Source organism: Actinia tenebrosa, unplaced genomic scaffold (assembly GCF_029948245.1).
Source record: "Actinia tenebrosa isolate PJP-AT-01 unplaced genomic scaffold, QUT_ActTen_1.0 PGA_scaffold14__42_contigs__length_11649687, whole genome shotgun sequence".
Classification (NCBI taxonomy): Eukaryota; Metazoa; Cnidaria; class Anthozoa; order Actiniaria; family Actiniidae; genus Actinia; species Actinia tenebrosa.
This window is the reverse complement of record NW_028292574.1, coordinates 6427161-6446085: the sequence shown is the minus strand read 5'-3', so window position 1 is coordinate 6446085 and position 18925 is coordinate 6427161. Positions and strand designations below refer to the sequence as shown.

General features: G+C 36.8%; 1 protein-coding gene across 1 annotated transcript; it reads left to right on the top strand.

Moving 5' to 3' along the window:
• Nucleotides 1-134: 134 nt before the first annotated feature.
• LOC116292192 (lysophospholipid acyltransferase 5-like) lies at nucleotides 135-18658 on the top strand. Its single transcript, XM_089029952.1, has 16 exons — nucleotides 135-241; nucleotides 1198-1256; nucleotides 2200-2248; nucleotides 2642-2748; nucleotides 3070-3163; nucleotides 3840-3877; nucleotides 4579-4638; nucleotides 5215-5262; nucleotides 6246-6326; nucleotides 7455-7541; nucleotides 7941-8060; nucleotides 9879-9925; nucleotides 15189-15336; nucleotides 15988-16146; nucleotides 16449-16567; nucleotides 17505-18658. The coding sequence occupies exons 1-16, from the start codon at nucleotides 139-141 to the stop codon at nucleotides 17521-17523; spliced, it is 1338 nt and encodes a 445-aa protein (XP_088886078.1). The 5' UTR covers nucleotides 135-138; the 3' UTR covers nucleotides 17524-18658.
• The last annotated feature ends 267 nt before the right edge of the window (nucleotides 18659-18925 follow it).

The window sequence follows — 18925 nt, the reverse complement described above, 5'->3', positions numbered from 1 at the left end:
TCTTAAACTAAATATTTGATGCGTTTCTTGTACAGAAAAGTTTTTCTGTTTCCCCCAAGGGTTTTCCAAGTTAGTATTTCCGTTTCCGGTTTCCTCTCGTTATCAAATCGAGGCAGTTCGTTATTATACTCAAACAAAATGGCGGATTACGAGACGGTTGGTGTTGGAGATATCAGTTTTTTGGTTCAGAAAACTGGCCTTTCTGACCCTTCACTGCGTCTGGTCATAGGCTTACCTACAGGTACTACTATTTTTTTAATTTATCTGTCAAGCTTGAATTGTTATGAGGAGAAAAAACAAGTTTTGATTGTCATTTGTAAGGGACGGTCACCTGTTGGTGAGTTTGGTGATACTGGGTGATGTCTAATGCAAGTTTTATTCCTCTCTGTTTAAAAAATCTGGGCATTCCTAAACGTAATACATCACAATATTATATAAAATTTAACCAATAATTTTACCTTCCTTTGGTTAGAAACAGAAAATCATTTTCATTTTGCATACTTTTACATTCAAATCCAATCAATACAAATGTACAATCCAATTGAAGCTTATCAAGTTTTAAATGATTAAATTACTATATTTGATTTAGACTGAGGACTGCTTGAAGCATTCATTACGCCAAACACTCATCAAGATTATTACAATATGATACCTTTAAGATTATATAGCTCACTTTGTAGTTAATCTAATTTGAAAAGATTTTGCCATTATAATTGGATTGTCAAACTTCACCTACAAAACTGCCATTTTGGCTGCAGAGAAAATGATTATCTGGCGCACAATGCATTGTATTTGACTAGGATTCTTTAAGATATCATTCAATTTGCACATTCTTTACATCATAGAGGCACCATCATGTGATGGCAGCCATGACACGAGGCACAAAAATAAAGTCATTTTCCCCTGGGAAACTGAATTCTTTCTTGTGTAAATCAGATTAGACCAGATTCAATTGTTCCTGCCTCCTGTGATGGCGCAAAGCATCTACAGTTGATTTCTGCAAATGATTTGATTTTAAATGAGGCTAAGCCTGTACAGTACAAATGAGTCGCAGTGGTATCATTTACTGAATGAGAAAGGGGACTATTACATCATATCCAACTCCACCTCCACAGGGGCATAGGTATGGATTTTTCAGTAGTAAAACATTGCTTGTTCTCATAAAATAAATCTAACTTATAACTTTTTCTTTGATAGCATACCCACTGTCTGTGTTCTACCGACTTGTCCTGTACAGAAAGAATGCAATAATTCAAGTAAGTCTAGATGGATAATAGGGATGTATGATAATTGTTTATTTCAAGTGACATTCCTAGCAAAATTGATGTGATTTAGTATTTTATTCAATAAGTTCCCCAGTTTTAGGGTCAAATGACGTCTTTTTGACTTCAAATGAAAATCCACAATGATAAGCTTTAGTAGGCATTGCATTTTTTTTTACCATTTAAAAAGACTTGGGCATGTTCTTTTTGCAGAATCACTGTAGGCCCACACGTGCCCCGAAATTTTTTGTGTCTGTACCCGAAAATTTTCGAAAACGGTCTCCAGAGTGGAAATTTTCGAATATGCTCCGAATACAGATACGTTTGGACGGTCGTATCAGCAAATTTTCAAATACGCTGACGTAAACACGATTTTGCGCATGCTCGATAAGAAAAACTATCCGTCAAAGGGACTACGCACTAGCGTGCAACAGGGCAACTGAAGAACGTGTGGACAGTGAAAACGATTTGAAAACGATTTGAATACGCTGCATGTGGACGCAAACATTTTCATACCCGCAAAATAAAATTTGCGGATACAAAAATTTGCGGAGGCGTGTGGATGGGGCCTTAAATGATAATTATCATTATTCATGTCTTATTTCTCTGGTGTAGATGTATATTTTATAGATTCTTATAGCTATATTATATTCTACTTTCAGAGAGTAGTTTTATACATGGAAGTCCAGTTTCCTCCTGTTTCCTCCCTAATAATATTTAAACTAATGGACTATCAAAAATTCTACTTTCAATTATTTGGTACCCTAGATATTAGGTATATTCATTTAGTGATGGCTAGCCCACCTGTCTTCAAGCTGAGCCCATGTATTTTTCTGTATGGCTTCACATATTAATTATGCATTACATTGGTCTTTATTACAATATTATTATTAAAAATTTATATCAACCTTCCCTTATTTTTTGGTTTTTGTTTTAGCATTTATATTTCATAATTTGTGGCCTGGCTCTTCTTATCTTCAACTATGGTAAGAACACCAACAGGATTTATAGTCTTACAGTGATGGCTAGTACATTTAAAATATTTTATGTAGCAAAGCTGTAGGCAATTGCTCTTAAGGTGGCTCTATTGGGTTTTGTTTGTGGCATATCTTCAAAGTTAGAATGGGAAATGCAATGCTGGCAATAAGCTAATTTCAAATAAATTGTTATAACATGTCTAGAGATAGATTCAAGTTTCAAATGATATACAGTATATCACGATCGGAGTTACCATAGTAACACAGTGACGTCATGTCATTTTTTTTATACAGTCTATTTTCAACGAAATTTGATGTTTGTTTAAAAAATGGTTTAAAAGTAGTACTTTAGTACGTAAAAGGTTATGTTGACTCAATATACAGTATTAATGTCGTTTGTAGGCTGGGGTGCCAAACATTCTGTTATCAACATTTCCATGGTTTATCTTGTCCTTTTGGTTGGAGGGAGTCAAGCAGCTACAGTGCTCGCTGTATTTGTACTCAACTTTGTAAGTAGACACCACTGGAACCAGGGAGTCTGGAGGCAGGAGAGTTTGGAGGGTTGGGTGGGGGGGGGGGGGGGGGGAGGGGACTAACACCCCTAAGTTTTTAGCCACAAAATGATTTTCTGTTATGATTTGCCTTATTGACACTTAGCCTTAATGCAATTAAATAACTTGAATTTGCCCCTCAAAACTGCAGCATTGGAAATCAAATATAGGAGAACATTTATTTCAATGTTTTCAGGAAAGGTGGTTTGGTTTTTTGACCAAATTTAAAAAACGTTTTTTTAATAGTTGAGTATCATTTTGTGTTGTTGATTTCCTTAGACATACCTGATAACAGGGTATATAGTTAATGCTACTGGTGGCTATGATGTCAACTGGACTACACCACATTGTGTATTGTGCTTGAGACTCATTAGTAAGTACCTTCAGGTAACTTATAGACCTCCTTGGCTCGGCCGTAATGTTTTCCCAATTCAAGCCAGATGTCATTCCCTTGAAAATAATATTCCTTGTTTGAGTTGTATCCATATTCATGTATCTTCTCATGTGCAACCGAGAGCAACCATTAAACAAAGAAATGATACTCTAGGAAATGACACATGGTCTGAAATGGGAAAACGTTAAGTCCAAGCCGAGGAGGTCTGTTATAAGTTACAAATATAACATGGACCCTTAACACTGCAATAAGTATTCTCAATAGCCTTTATTGCAGTTTAGCCCATGCAGTTCATGCTGTTGGCCTAATCTTGATCTTGATAAATTTCAAGAAATTTCAATTATCTAAGGATAATTTGCAGCTAATGTTCAGAAGTCCATGGATCTTACATAGTTTTTCTTGAAATTTATTGCAAGCCAATGGCCTCACTTCTATGTATAACACTTGGTAACATCTTGCCTGAAAATGCCTTGTTTTTGAATCTTAGTATGCGATACTTTTGACAGCGTAAATGCTCATCTCATTGTCTTAAAACCCTAAATTGGACTACCTGTGGTGGAATACAGTTAACCACAGGAATTCCAAACATAAGAACGTCTGTGAAAGAGATGACCAGCTTTTTAATTTAAGTAATATTTATTTTGTGTATCCTAAGGTTTGGCTTGGGATTACTATGATGGAGGGCAGGACCAGGTAAAATTTGCAAAATCTTTTTTGCTTGCTATTATCAGTGTTGGAAGATTATTGGTGATATGACGTATTGACATATTATTATTATTATTATTATTATTATTATTATTATTATTATTATTATTATTTATTATTATTATTTTGTTGTTGTTGTTGTTTTGTGTGTTTGTTTGTTTTTCCTTTTCTTTATAATAATTTGTTGTGCTTGTTAATGTTCGTTTGATTGTATTATTCAAACTTTTCTTCTAATCGATTCAAGTAGAAAATTGTAAACTGCCTAGGTTATAGTGAGGTTTACAGTTGTGTGTAAGAAAAATGAAAATAAAGTTTACATTATTATTATTATTATTATTATTATTATTATTATTATTATTATTACATAAGTTAAGTGGATTCCTCTTTTTCCTATCATTTCTCCCTTGTTTTTTCTTTTTTTCTTTTTTGTTTGATTCATTGTTAGTGGGAATTTGGAAAGCTATTGGTTAGGTTGACCAGATCTGTAGTATGGTGTGTTGGCAGGTTATTTTGGTGACATTGGTCATTTCAGAGGAAGATGATGAGTGGATTCATTAAATCATCTTGGAATGCTAAATGTTGGACCAGATAGATTGTCTGTAAGATGGTGTGTTACATTGCTGATAGGTTTTAATATAACAAAGATCATGCAGTTGTTTTTGTGAATAGAATTGCATTATATTTTCTAGGAAACCTTGTCTGAAGACTACAAGAAGACAGCCCTGAACAGACTTCCTTCCCTTCTTGAGGTATTGGCAAGGCCCTGATCCATTTGGGGATTCAACTCAAAATCCAAAATACACCGTAAATAGAGCATACTGTACATGCATTAATTTTTTATTTCCTTTGCACACTACTATGTGCCTCTTGCTTCTGGTCTCAGGTTCAATTCCTGAACTCAGCATCATACATGTATGCGCATGAGTAGAGTTTGTTAAGTCTCACTCTTAAATCTATCAGTTTTCTCTGTAATCACAGAGTGGGACAATCACGAACGGAGCCGTCAGAACCATGCTAGGTGAAAGCCCAAGATCAAATTGGAATTTAGAAGTTGGTTTTGCGGAGGGAGAAAAACCGGAGAACCCGGAAAACCCTCGAAGCACAGGAGAGAACCAACAAACAACTCAACTCCCATACAACACCAAGCTCGTAGGGACTCACACCCGCGTCGCATTGGTGAGAGGCAAGCACTCTCACCGCTACACCACCCATGCTTCCCCTTAACTTGGTCTTATTTCATTGGGTTCTTTAGTCTTCCTTGAACTCTCTGCAAAACTAGGGTCCATTGCGGAAGCTTTCGAGGTAACTGATTAATTGATTTTCAGGTATTTGGTTCCAGCTATTTCATGGGTGGAGTCTTGGTTGGCCCTTTGGTAAGTACATCTCTGTTCTGCCTTTACTAAATCTTGTAAAAATATTAGATAAATTTCCCAATAAAAAGTACAATCATGAAAATTAGTATAGGAAATCGCACGATCTCGAGTACAATTTGGAAATTAATAGACACGAGTAATGTTTTGAAAGTTCTTGTAATTGCATGAGCCTTTAGGCGAGTGCAATTAAAGAACTTTCAAAACATTACGAGTATCTATAAATTCCAAATTGTACTAGAAGATTGTGCGATTTTTTGTTTATAACACATTCAAAAAAATTGAGCAACTTAATTGGCACTCTACAGAGTACAATTTTGATTTAATTGTACTCCTCTCTTCCAATCAGATTCGAGTAATTTTGTAGAGTGTATTATAAGGGCATAAAAGAAGTTTGTGGAAAATGGGAAAATATGGAACATATATGACAGCACATGCAATCCATGATCTTACACACAGCTATGTTTATTGTAACCTAAAAAAATATTATTACCAATCAGACTGCACTGTACCTTGGGTCAGGGAGGCGTTTTTTTAGGCCCCGTCCACACGTATCCGCAAATTTTTTTTGCGGATACGAAAATGTTCGTGTCCACACGCAGCGTATTCGAATCGTTTTCGAATTGTTTTCACTGTCCACACATATCCGGAAATTTCATGATCCGCCCTGATGCACGCTAGTGCCTAGTCCCTTTGACGGATAGTTTTTCTTATTGAGCATGCGCAAAATCGTGTTTACGTCAGCGTATTCGAAAATTTGCGGATACGACCGTCCACACGTATCCGTATTTGGAGCGTATTCGAAAATTTTCACTCTGGAGACCGTTTTCGAAAATTTCCGGGTACGGATACAAAAATTTCCGGATACGTGTGGACGGGGCCTTAGACTTTGAAAAAGTTTCAATTTGAACGAATGAAGCATCTTATTTATGCACCTACAGTAACTTACTTTGATTATAATTGTATTTCTATATGTTTTTCCTTAGTATTGCAGCTGGTTTCAAACGTCTATCTGCTGGGGTACTGTACCTTGGTCTTTATGCAACCCTTGGTTCATTTTTTTCAGATGAATATCTGCTGTCTCAAGATTTTAAGGTAATATGCTTATTGTTTGAGACAATCTTCAATGGAGGGATGCTTCCATCTGTCCATCTGTCCACCTGGCCATCCATCCGTCGATCCATCCATCCCATTCATCCATCCACACATCAATCCCATCCATCTATCCATCTGTCCATCCACCTATCCATGTATCCATGCATCCTCCCAGCTGTCCATCCATCTGTCAATCCATCCGTCAATCCATCCCATTCATCCATTCACACATCAATCCCATCCATCTGTCCATCCACCTATCCATGTATCCATGCATCCTCCCAGCTGTCCATCCATCTGTCAATCCATCCGTCAATCCATCCCATTCATCCATCCACTCATCAATCCCATCCACTCGTCCATGTATCCATGCATCCTCCCAGCTGTCCATCCATCTGTCAATCCATCCGTCAATCCATCCCATTCATCCATCCACTCATCAATCCCATCCATCTGTCCATCCACCTATCCATGTATCCATGCATCCTCCCAGCTGTCCATCCATCTGTCAATCCATCCCATTCATCCATCCACTCATCAATCCCATCCATCTGTCCATCCACCTATCCATGTATCCATGCATCCTCCCAGCTGTCCATCCATCTGTCAATCCATCCGTCAATCCATCCCATTCATCCATCCACTCATCAATCCTATCCATCTGTCCATCTACCCGTCCATGTATCCATGCATCCTCCCAGCTGTCCATCCATCTGTCAATACATCCATCCAATCCTATTAACCAATCCTATCCATTCATTTTCTTAAGGACGTTCATGGGCAAAAGTTCCTATCATCAGATTTTTCAGTACATCATACTAGAAGTAAAATAAGCAAATAAAAAATGGGGGTCCCCAACTTCGTTTAGCCGTCAGAATACGTGGAAGTCACCCTTTTTACGGTAAAAACGTGCAAACAACATAGACATGGAAAGCCATCAAAAATAATATTTATTCCCTTAATTCATTTTTTTTCTCACTCTGAATTCATATAGTATATCACAATTTACACAATCTTCTCATGCACATATTTTAAACCAAGAAACGCCCAAGCTAAAAAAAAGTTCTGTATTACTGATAAAACAATGTTTTTTCCCTCAGAATCTATCTTATCTGGCCAAGATTTGGTATATTGGATTTTGGGGACGTTTCCTCTTGATGAGATATCTGGGCGTCTGGCTAACAGCTGTGAGTAAATGCGGCCTGAATTATTATCCGTTCTAGAGTTGAAGTACGCGTTGCAACATGGGTCTGTTTTAGGCCCCGTCCACACGTGTCCGCAAATGTTTGTGCCCGTATCCGCAAATTTTACGAAAACGGATACGTGTGGACGGTGAAAACGATTCTAATACGCTGCGTGTGGACGCAAACATTTTCTTATCCGCAAAAAAAAATTGCGAATGCAAAAATTTCCGGATACGTGTTGACGGGGCCTTAGGGGACGCTTTATGACTTACATGGCGTCTTTTTCGCTTGCTGATAGCGAAAAGTGATAGGAAATCTTAATTGTTAGGTTAATTTTCACATTTATTTTCGTTTCTACCTCAACTGTTACATTAAAACTTTTTTTTCTGTTTGCTAAAATAGGAAGGTAGCTGTATAATTCCCGGGCTGGCCTACAATGGCAAGACGCCTCAAGGAGAGCTAACATGGGATGGATTGAGGAATATCAAACTCTCTATATATGAGGTTTCTTACACATTCCAGGTAACTCGAGGTCACTAGACTAACAATAGAGGATTTGCACCATCACATGCCCACACCCATAGTACTACTTGGGCTGCCTGTGGTTAGATGGCAGAAGAATGAAATCCCTTTTCTCTCGGGAACTGAATTCTTTCTTATGTAAAACGATTGTATTGCTCCTGCCAACTAACATGGCTGCCGTCGCGTGGTGGTGCAAAACCTCTATATTAGACGCGCAGCCCGAATGGTCTACAAGTCATGATAGCGAGAAGACTAATCATTTTAACCTACTAATTGGCCAATAAATGTATACAAAGAAAAATTAAATTATAATATAGTCAAGTAAATCCGCGCGATCTGATTGGTTGAAAAGCATGAACCATTTGCCCATGGGTTGCACGCTCACGTCAGCTTTTTTAGCTTCGGCGAAAAAAAAAACTTTTTGTATCTTTTTGCTGACAATTTATCTAGAAAAGATAACTGAAAATGATTGAAAAAAACTAGCGAAAATACTCATCAATCTCCGACATTTAGTATAGAGTTGTCATTTGATCAGCCTAGTAATAATACGTCAAGATTTGCATCACTTTCAAACAGTGAGCTGGACAACATTGTGTCAGAGCGTCACTCCAAAAAGACAAAGCAAACCACAAATCGATCGGTCGGTGTCTACATTCAAAGGATTTTAAGCAATGATTAAATAAATACAAAAATATTGTTATCGTGTATTTATTCAACAAAAGTATTTCCAAAGTAATTAACTATAAATATCTTGCTCACCATCTACTTCGCAGCTTCACAACTGCAGTGAAGTACTTTCTGAAGCTCTACATGGGAGGGAAAGCCGACAAAGCGTACTACCCAGAGAAAATTAATCCAGTTCAGTCAGTTAGTTTTGATCCGTGTACGAGATTATTTCCATTGCTAAGTCATTGTACGATAACAAACTTGAACATCGTCAACAACAACAAAGACAGCCACTTTGTTTTTCACTGATTTTCTCGGGCATTACTGTACTAAGATATGTCAACATTTGAAATGTACTTCTTACAGTTGAAAATCACTTTCTCCGTAGTTTTGGACATCTTTGATTCACTTGTAAGCTAAATTTTTGCCATTGTAGTCATAACTGTCTTCAGTGTAAAGCTGCCATTTTCAAAACGACTGTTTTTCTGTTTTTGGCGCCTTTGTGCTTTTCATTCACTCAAGATGCGTAAGGAGAATTTAGGGCATGATCAACAAATACAGTCTATAATTTGTATTTATTTCTTGTTTGTTGACTTGACTATATTATAAAAGCAATGGATCATAAGTAGCTGTGCGTCCATCGAGTTATGGATGCACTTGGGAGGTTGCTTAAGCACTCAAAAAAGCTAGAGTTGCACTCCGCTTCGCGTCGTGCAACTCTTACGCTTTTCTTCGTGCTTAGCAACCTCCCGCGTGCATCCATAACTCGATGGATGCACGCTACTTATGATCCATTCCTTAATTAGTTTGATTTATTTTTCTTAAGTTGTTTTGGTTTTCAAAACTGGCACTTTTTGCTACTGGTAGTCTATCATTCGTAGCTCAGCTAATCAGAGCGAAGGATTTGTGATATACCATTAATAGGTCATCATACTAACCCTGAGTAACTGAATCTGTAATCAAGAAACACAGCAGTAATTTGTAACTCAAAAATGGTCTTTTCATGATATACTTAACACCTCCCATTAAACCGTCAATCACAGACAGACCATGATCGATGGGCTCCCTGTGGTGTTTGGAGTTTATTCTATATATCACGAAAAGTCAGTTTGAGTATATTAATCTATCTTCTATCCTGATTTTTATTTGCAGCACATTGTTGAATGTTTTAATATTAACACTAATAAGTGGGTGTTCAGGTAAGTTTTCTGAATATTGATTATTGGAATGCTGTAACAAAAGGGCTCTTGCAGATCATCTGTTAAGGCGTCATTCTCTCACCAATGAAAGGCTTGTGACGTGCGGCCTGCGTTCGAGTTGAGTTTATTTGGGTGTTGTTCTCTCCTAACCAACGTGGGCTGTCTCCGAGTTTTCTCTTTGGTTTTCCTCCCTCCATAAAAAGAAACCCCACGTGAATTGAGGGTAGTGTGTATAGTATATTCGAATGTAGTAAGGAGCGTGTATGGATGATACACTGCCCCACAAGCTTCTAGCTTTGAAGCCTACTGTGTATAGGACATTCGAATGTAGTAAGGAGCGTGTATGGATGATACACTGCCCCACAAGCTTCTAGCTTTGAAGCCTACTGTGTATAAGGTATTCGAATGTAGTAAGGAGCGTGTATGGATGATACACGCCCCACAAGTTTCTAGCTTTGAAGGCTAAAATCTTTATCCAATGAAATCCATAGCTATCGTACTATGCACCGAGAGTTACTCCGCATTCCACTAGCTAATTAAAGCCAAATACCAAGGTAGCTTTCGCATAAATGGAGCGCGCACTTGAAACCAACTCCAGTTAGATATAAGACACTTTTCCAATCTTGGAGAGTTTAAGGCAAATGCAAAGCGCCATTTTAAACTATGCGCATTGTCTTGTTTTGAACTATTATTATATTGTATCGTAATGTAACTTGTAATTCATGTAGTGTTTATTTATTTTGTAATTATAATTATTTTATACAGGATTTTATTTAAGCTAGCCTGTGCTTAATTAGTTGATAGATAATTTGTAACACCGTATGGTATGTAAAAATGAAACTGACGTTTCGGACGTTAGTCCTTCATCGGAGTAAACCGATTCGTTTACTCCGATGAAGGACTAACGTCCGAAACGTCAGTTTCATTTTTACATACCATACGGTGTTACAAATTATCTATCTATCAATTGTTTTACTGAAAACACCGACGCAGTTTACACTAGTTTTCACTAGTTTTCCACCTTATTCTGTGCTTAATTAGATGTTCCTGTTAAAATATTGAATAAAAAATAAAGAGGGGATGGCCTAAATTCCAGCCTGATAATGTCAGGGCTGATACAGTAAAAACCCGCGTATAAGAACCTAGATTTTTTCAAGTTAGCCTAAACAGGTTCTTATATGAATTTTTTTATTCAATGAGGACATGTTCTTTACAGTAACCATGTACAGTTATAGTGTTTATAGCATTATCGTGTACAGACTGTGTTATAAATATATTTTTGAAAAGGATGATTCTATTTTTTTTTTTTTTTTTTAAATAGGAACCTGTTTTAGGATTTTAGCTTAAGAGTAGGTCTCTGTAAGACTCAAGCAAAGTGGGAAATGAAATTTTTTGACCACCCTTGAAATTTGGTGTGTGAGTAGGCCTTTATATGGGATTCACAAAAACAACAACAATTTGGTCACCAAATGTATTGTTGCCATGGAAACGGCCAGTGTTTTATAAGACCTTAATTTCCAATTTTTGGAATAAATTAAACCCACTCGAAGGTAAAATTCAATGCTGTGTTTCTCATACATGTTAAACTTAATTTCCTTAAAACTTTCGTCAATTATAAAGTATCTTTTCTAGTTTAGAAAAATACCAATTATTGTTAGTTTGTTATTTTGTACATGAAATATTCGATCCTTCAAGTAACCGATGTATCAACTGTTTTAGCAACAAGATAAAATGGTCAAAATGTTTTTTGGTCGTTGTCCAAAAGTATTGCATTTCTAATATAGAGGCTTGGTGGGAAGTTTTCTGAAACATTGAAGTTACCAAATCGTGCAAAATCTCTGCCGGTACAATCATCTTTAGTCCTTGGATAGTCAAATTATAAGGCCTAAAATTCAAAATGTCCTAAATTCAACCATATCAAAGCTTCGAAAATTAGCACCAAAAAGATGCCAATAAGCTAAACAAGTATTAGAGGTTGAAGGGTAATACCTAAATAACAAAATCCTAGCAAAAAAAATGTTCTAGTCTGCAAACACGGTAAAAGAATTTTTTATTCAAAGTAAACAATGGGTTATTTGCAATTTTCGTCATTTTCAACCTACCTTTATCGTTTCATTGTGACTTTTGTGGCGCTCAACTTTCCAAATTTTCACAAGGAAATGTTTCTTGGAGACTCAATAAGCATTTAGAGAACTAACCTTGGTCGTAAAGAGCTAAAATCCAAGCAATAATTAAGTGGTTCTATAAAGGATTACAACAGAATACACAAGTCATCGAATTCTCGTTCGAAGCAATACAGCATTTAAAGTTTCTTCGAGCTTCAAAATTCCTGCATTTCGTGACAGAATTACCTGTAAGCTGTTATTTAACATATATGCCGAACTTTTGAAGGCTACAAAGTAAAAAAATATGCTTATTTTGAGAATATTTGAAAGAAAGAATTCTTGATCTAAAGTTGTTGTTCTCATTTTCAACCGCTGACCGGAAGTTTGGAAAAATGAACGAGACAGATTTTGTGGTGACCAGACATCTTCAAACATTCGGCCTTAGCAAATGTACTCACTTAGTCAATGAATCCGATTTATTAATCTGCCGCGCAGGTAAGTATAATTACAGGTATTTCATGTTCAGCCAAATATGGCACATTTTAACTCACATATTACAACATTCAATCTTATGTGTACAATTCGCTGACCGGAAGTTTGGAAACTGATGATTTTCTCTGATTGGACCTGACAATTCGAGAGACATCCTCTCCAGCAAATTCCAAGCTTATCACGATGGTGGTTGCATATACAAATTTATTAGAATCTTCAAGTGATATGTCAAAAAATCCTGTTGCGGGGTTAACTTGCAACGGCAGATCTAGGGGAGGGGTGCATGGGGATTTTGGTTTCCCTTCCCCCTAGATCCCTAGATGAGCTGTTATCTACTGCATTATTGGGGTTTGAGTTTGTAAGCAAAGGGTGCACCCCCTCCTAAAACGAAAATCCTGGATGGTGTCTCCCCCAATAGGAAAAATCCTGGATCCGCCCATGACTTGCACGGCAATTATATACCAGCATGCGAAGAATAAATTCTTGACAAGAGCGCAGTGAAAACAGAAGTGAAAGATCGTCAAGGTAGTCGGCATGCATGCTTCGAATAACTTGTTGTTGTTTTTTTTAATACTTTATCACAAGATATGCCCCCTCTTCCGCTACTAAAAACTTTGTTCCTACAACTATTTTCACATAAACTTGTCAAAATAGAAATTCGAAACTAAATTATTAAGTTTAAAGGGGGACTAACATGAAAATCCTCCGAAATTTAATTTGACAGAAGCTTCAATCGAATAATCTTTAAGGGTTTAATAATCGCTGGTTAAATTATTTTTTTAATATTCCAATGGGAAGTATTATATTTTTATGAATTTTCATAGGTGTCTTTGACGTCATACACTCAACACCAAACATCGCTCCATACATTTCTTTGTAAATAATTTCATGTTTTACTTTTTTTCTATTGAACACAAAGGTCCGCTGAAAACTTAACTTTCGAACTTGTGGTTAGACTGAGTATAAAACTAGCGGAAATTTTGATTACAAAATACAAAGAAATGTATGGAGCAATGTTTAGTGTTGAGTGTATGACGTCACAGACTCCTATAAAAATTGGTAAAATATAATACTTCCCACCCCAATTTTCAGAAAAAAACTTTAGCCAGTGATTATTAGACCTGTAAGGGTTATTCTAGTAAAGGTTTCAGCAGAATTAAAATTTGGATGATTTTCGTGCTGGTCCCCCTTTAATTATTGTAGAAAAGAATAAGGTCGATAAATGGCATAACACAAATTATAGTCATTTACAAATGGCTGAACATGAAATACCTGTAATTATACTTACCTGCGCGGCAGATTAATAAATCGGATTCATTGACTAAGTGAGTACATTTGCTAAGGCCGAATGTTTGAAGATGTCTGGTCACCACAAAATCTGTCTCGTTCATTTTTCCAAACTTCCGGTCAGCGGTTGAAAATGAGAACAACAACTTTAGATCAAGAATTCTTTCTTTCAAATATTCTCAAAATAAGAATTTTTTTTTTTACTTTGTAGCCTTCAAAAGTTCAGCATTCATGTTAAATAACAGCTTACAGGTAATTCTGTCACGAAATGCAGGAATTTTGAAGCTCGAAGAAACTTTAAATGCTGTATTGCTTCGAACGAGAATTCGATGACTTGTGTATTCTGTTGTAATCCTTTATAGAACCACTTAATTATTGCTTGGATTTTAGCTCTTTACGACCAAGGTTAGTTCTCTAAATGCTTATTGAGTCTCCAAGAAACATTTCCTTGTGAAAATTTGGAAAGTTGAGCGCCACAAAAGTCACAATGAAACGATAAAGGTAGGTTGAAAATGACGAAAATTGCAAATAACCCATTGTTTACTTTGAATAAAAAATTCTTTTACCGTGTTTGCAGACTAGAACATTTTTTTTGCTAGGATTTTGTTATTTAGGTATTACCCTTCAACCTCTAATACTTGTTTAGCTTATTGGCATCTTTTTGGTGCTAATTTTCGAAGCTTTGATATGGTTGAATTTAGGACATTTTGAATTTTAGGCCTTATAATTTGACTATCCAAGGACTAAAGATGATTGTACCGGCAGAGATTTTGCACGATTTGGTAACTTCAATGTTTCAGAAAACTTCCCACCAAGCCTCTATATTAGAAATGCAATACTTTTGGACAACGACCAAAAAACATTTTGACCATTTTATCTTGTTGCTAAAACAGCTGATACATCGGTTACTTGAAGGATCGAATATTTCATGTACAAAATAACAAACTAACAATAATTGGTATTTTTCTAAACTAGAAAAGATACTTTATAATTGACGAAAGTTTTAAGGAAATTAAGTTTAACATGTATGAGAAACACAGCATTGAATTTTACCTTCGAGTGGGTTTAATTTATTCCAAAAATTGGAAATTAAGGTCTTATAAAACACTGGCCGTTTCCATGGCAACAATACATTTAGTGACCAAATTGTTGTTGTTTTTGTGAATCCCATATAAAGGCCTACTCACACACCAAATTTCAAGGGTGGTCAAAAAATTTAAATTTCCCACTTTGCTTGAGTCTTACAGAGACCTACTCTTAAATGGTTCTTATGTGAAGGGTGCTTTAAAATGAAATTTTAGCCTAACAGGTTCTTAAATTTCAGGTTCTTATACGCGGGTTTTTACTGTATTAACAGCTATTTCTTGGTCTGTTTTCAGGTACGTGTTCAAGCGTCTTCGTTTCCTAGGCAACAAGGATCTGTCTCATTTCCTGACCCTAATGTTCCTGGCCGTTTGGCATGGCTTGTTCCTTGGATACTTCATTGCCTTTCTTTTGGAATTCCTTATCATCAAAATGGAGAAACAAGTAAGACATCTTTGCTCAGTCTATCCTCAGTCATTCCTTCTAATGTTATGAGCAAAATCTGGGCTGATCTGTGTTAGTTGGGGCACGGATGACTCACAGATCAAACCCTGAAACAACTTCTGGACTGATGTAAATCAGGGCACGACTGAAAAGCCTGAAAACCCTCGATCATGGGAAAAACCTAACAACCTCTAATCAAATATGTCGTAGTAGGTTATCACCGTAGGTACTAAAGATAGCAGACTGAAGTTTCGGACGTTAGTCCTTCGTCGCAGTCAATGAGAGAAAGAGAATGATGGAGGGGTATATATAGTGGTGTAGGGAGAAAACAAACCAATGAGAAAATAGGAAGTCGTAAAACAAAAGAGAACAAAAGAATCGAAAATAATAATGGTAGGTGAGAAGTGGCTAATTAAAGGTGAAGCGTTCGTTCGGCGATACAATTATCTACTACGACACATTTGATTCAATAAAAAAACACCGACGCAGTCCAAGCTAGTTCCAAAACTAGTCGTCATCTAATCAAATATGATGTCGAGTCCAAAAATTGAACTCGAGACTCAGCTATTAATTAATTATTTATCACTTATTAATTAATTATTTATCACTTATTAATTTTTGGAATTAACTTGTTTCATTTTGTTTCTGCAGATTTACACAATGTGCATAACATTGTCCAATAAGCGCTGGGCAGACATGAGCATTGCTCTCAGAGCATTGGTTATCGCCATCTCTTGGCCAATAAGATTCTGTGGTTTTGGATATACTATTATTCCATTTAACTTCTTGACGTGGGATAAAATGAACGAAGTAAGTTTTGAAATCATTATCGCTTCTTCGTGTATTATCGGGAATCAGCATTTTATTGAATCGAAAGATTAAACATTAAAAAGAGACAAGCCATGCGGACGCTCTGATTGGTTGATAGAACGAAAATATATCCGTGTTTTCCCCCGAAATCCTTTCGGAATTCTTTCGGAGACTAAAATGAACGAAGTTGTAAAACTGATGCTGACCCTTCTCTCTTTAGTTTCACTGTATACTTCAGTTGTCCTCTTTATTCCCTCTTTCTCCTTTCCCATAAAAACTACTTACTTTGTTATTCCATTAAGGTTTTTTACACCACGTACTACACGGTTCCTGCCGTGCTTCTCGCTTGGTTTATCTTGTATCCCATTGTTATTCTACCAATATTCAAGGCAGTTAGTCGAAAGACAGGAGACAAAGAAAGGTACGAGATTTATTTTTCTTTAAAGAGAACGGGTGGCGTAGCGGTAGGAGCTCTCGCTTCTCGACAATGCGACCCGGGTTCGAAGATGATGATGAAGATGATGATGATATGAAGATGAAGATGATGAAGATGATGATGATGAAGATGATGATGAAGATGATGATATGAAGATGATGAAGATGATGATATGAAGATGATGATGATGATGATATGAAGATGATGATGATAATAATAATAATGGGATTAACAGTGGATTCCACAGAGTGGCTCTTCTTCCACTGGATTCCAATTGGAATTTAGATGTTGATTTTCGCGAATGTCAATAGAGTTGCTTGTTGGTCCTCTCCTGTTCTTCAAGAGTTTTTCTCCCTGTCCCTCGATCTTTCCACACTACAAAAAAATCAGCTTATAAATTCCAATAGAGGTATTGCACCATCACAAACCCATCCCATAATACTGTTTGGGCTTCCTGTGGTTAGATGGCAGGACAAAATCCCTCTGCTCTTGGGAATTGAATTCTTTCTTATGTAAAACGATTGTATTGATCCTGCTATCTAACATGGCTGCCGTCACGTGATGGTGCAAACCTCTATTAAAATTTCAGTGGAGGAAGAGGTACTCTGTAGAAATTTCAATGCTGAATCCCATTTAGGCGGAAAAAAAATTGTGTTTGCTATTGAGCGACCGACCCTAATTTTCTTGCCGATTTTTGTCGACCCTAATATTTTTTTCATTCCCAAATGCACCACAGGGTTCCCAGTAAACTCATTTCCACTGTTGTATCAGTAAACTAAAAATAAAAAATCCGACCTACTGACCTACCGACCCCAATTATTTTCTCATGCAACAGTGTAGGCGTTACTATCTATTTATTTTGTTCGCTGATGCTTATGATGGCTTTGTTTCTCACGGTAATTTCTCTTGTTTTATTTTTCAGACTCAAAAAGGCAGAATAACTTATATCCAAGTTCTTGTGTATCATTCTTTGGTGTTTTTAAGTCAAATTTACGACATTTAATTTGAGTACCACGGACAGTACTTCTAATTTTGCGAAGGTACTATTAGGATAATCATATAAATATAACGCTTTACTTACAGTGCTTTTTACTTCACCCGTGAAATAGATATTAGAATAATACACATTGGTAGACCCTAATTCCACTGGGTTTTTTTTTTTTGTGTGTCTATTTGACTATTACACGTTGACTAGTATTTTTTATTTCACGGGTTAGAGTGAAGGCATTTGACCCGTGAAATAAAAAATAAGGCGGTGAAGGCATTTAACCCGTGGAATAAAAACAAATACTAGTCAACGTGTGATAGTCAAATAAACAAACGTCGAACTAACCATGAGCTCAATTTAGTCGAACCTATTACATTTGAAATAGGCTCAAGCCTAGTACGACGTTTGCTGCAATTGAGAACGGCCCTATTGAATAGGTTCGAGTCTAGCATAAGTTCGAAAAGCCAAGTCGGACATCACGACTCTGGAGCGCCTTTGCCGCTTTAAACAGGTGCCGAATTAAATTCATAAATTATGCAAAATAGTAAATCAATCATGCCAGTCGCATGACTTACACCAAAGCCGTGAAAACAATCGCTCCCCAAACTCCCAAACTCTCATTCCCCCCTGGCGAGCATGCGCTATACAAAGATGAGTGATGAATGAGACCGAAGAGCTCTGGATACGAAAATAAATTCAAAACTACCCAAACTGAACATGTCCGCGTTTAGAAAGTCGTTGCCACGAGACGAGACTCTTGAGTCCTGTAGTTTTTGTTTTGACCAAATGAAATATTTTTGCCTGGTTTGTGAGATGCCGACCTGCAATAAATGTGCTGTATTCGAGAGCAACGAAGATGAGCTGGGATGGGCGGCCGGCAAAAGCGTTGCGTATTCTTGGTTTGCAATCAATCCCAAGAGAGCACAATAAAAAAAGGGATGTCCACCATGTTGGAAGATATAAAAAAATAATTCATTGAAAAATCTTTTGTCAAATTCTTCCAACATGGCGGCTATGACGTCTATTGCAAACGAAGAATCGTGAATGCTGCAAGAGAGACAAAAAAAAAAAAAAAAAAAAATGAAAAACAGGTTCCCGCAAGGATATGCACTGTAATCCAGAAAAGACAAACAAATGCCCGTACGTTCCCCCGTGCATTTTCATGTCCAATTAAAATTATAATAACGATGGGTGAGCGAATTAAGATCGACATTGGTTCGACTTTTGCCGCCACGTAGGCCCTTTAGTCGGCCTTCCACCGAACCTATGTTAAATAGGTTCGGTGCGACGTTAGTCCTATGTTTGCCCTAGGCCTTAGTCTAATATCTATTTCACGGGTTAAATGCCTCCACTCT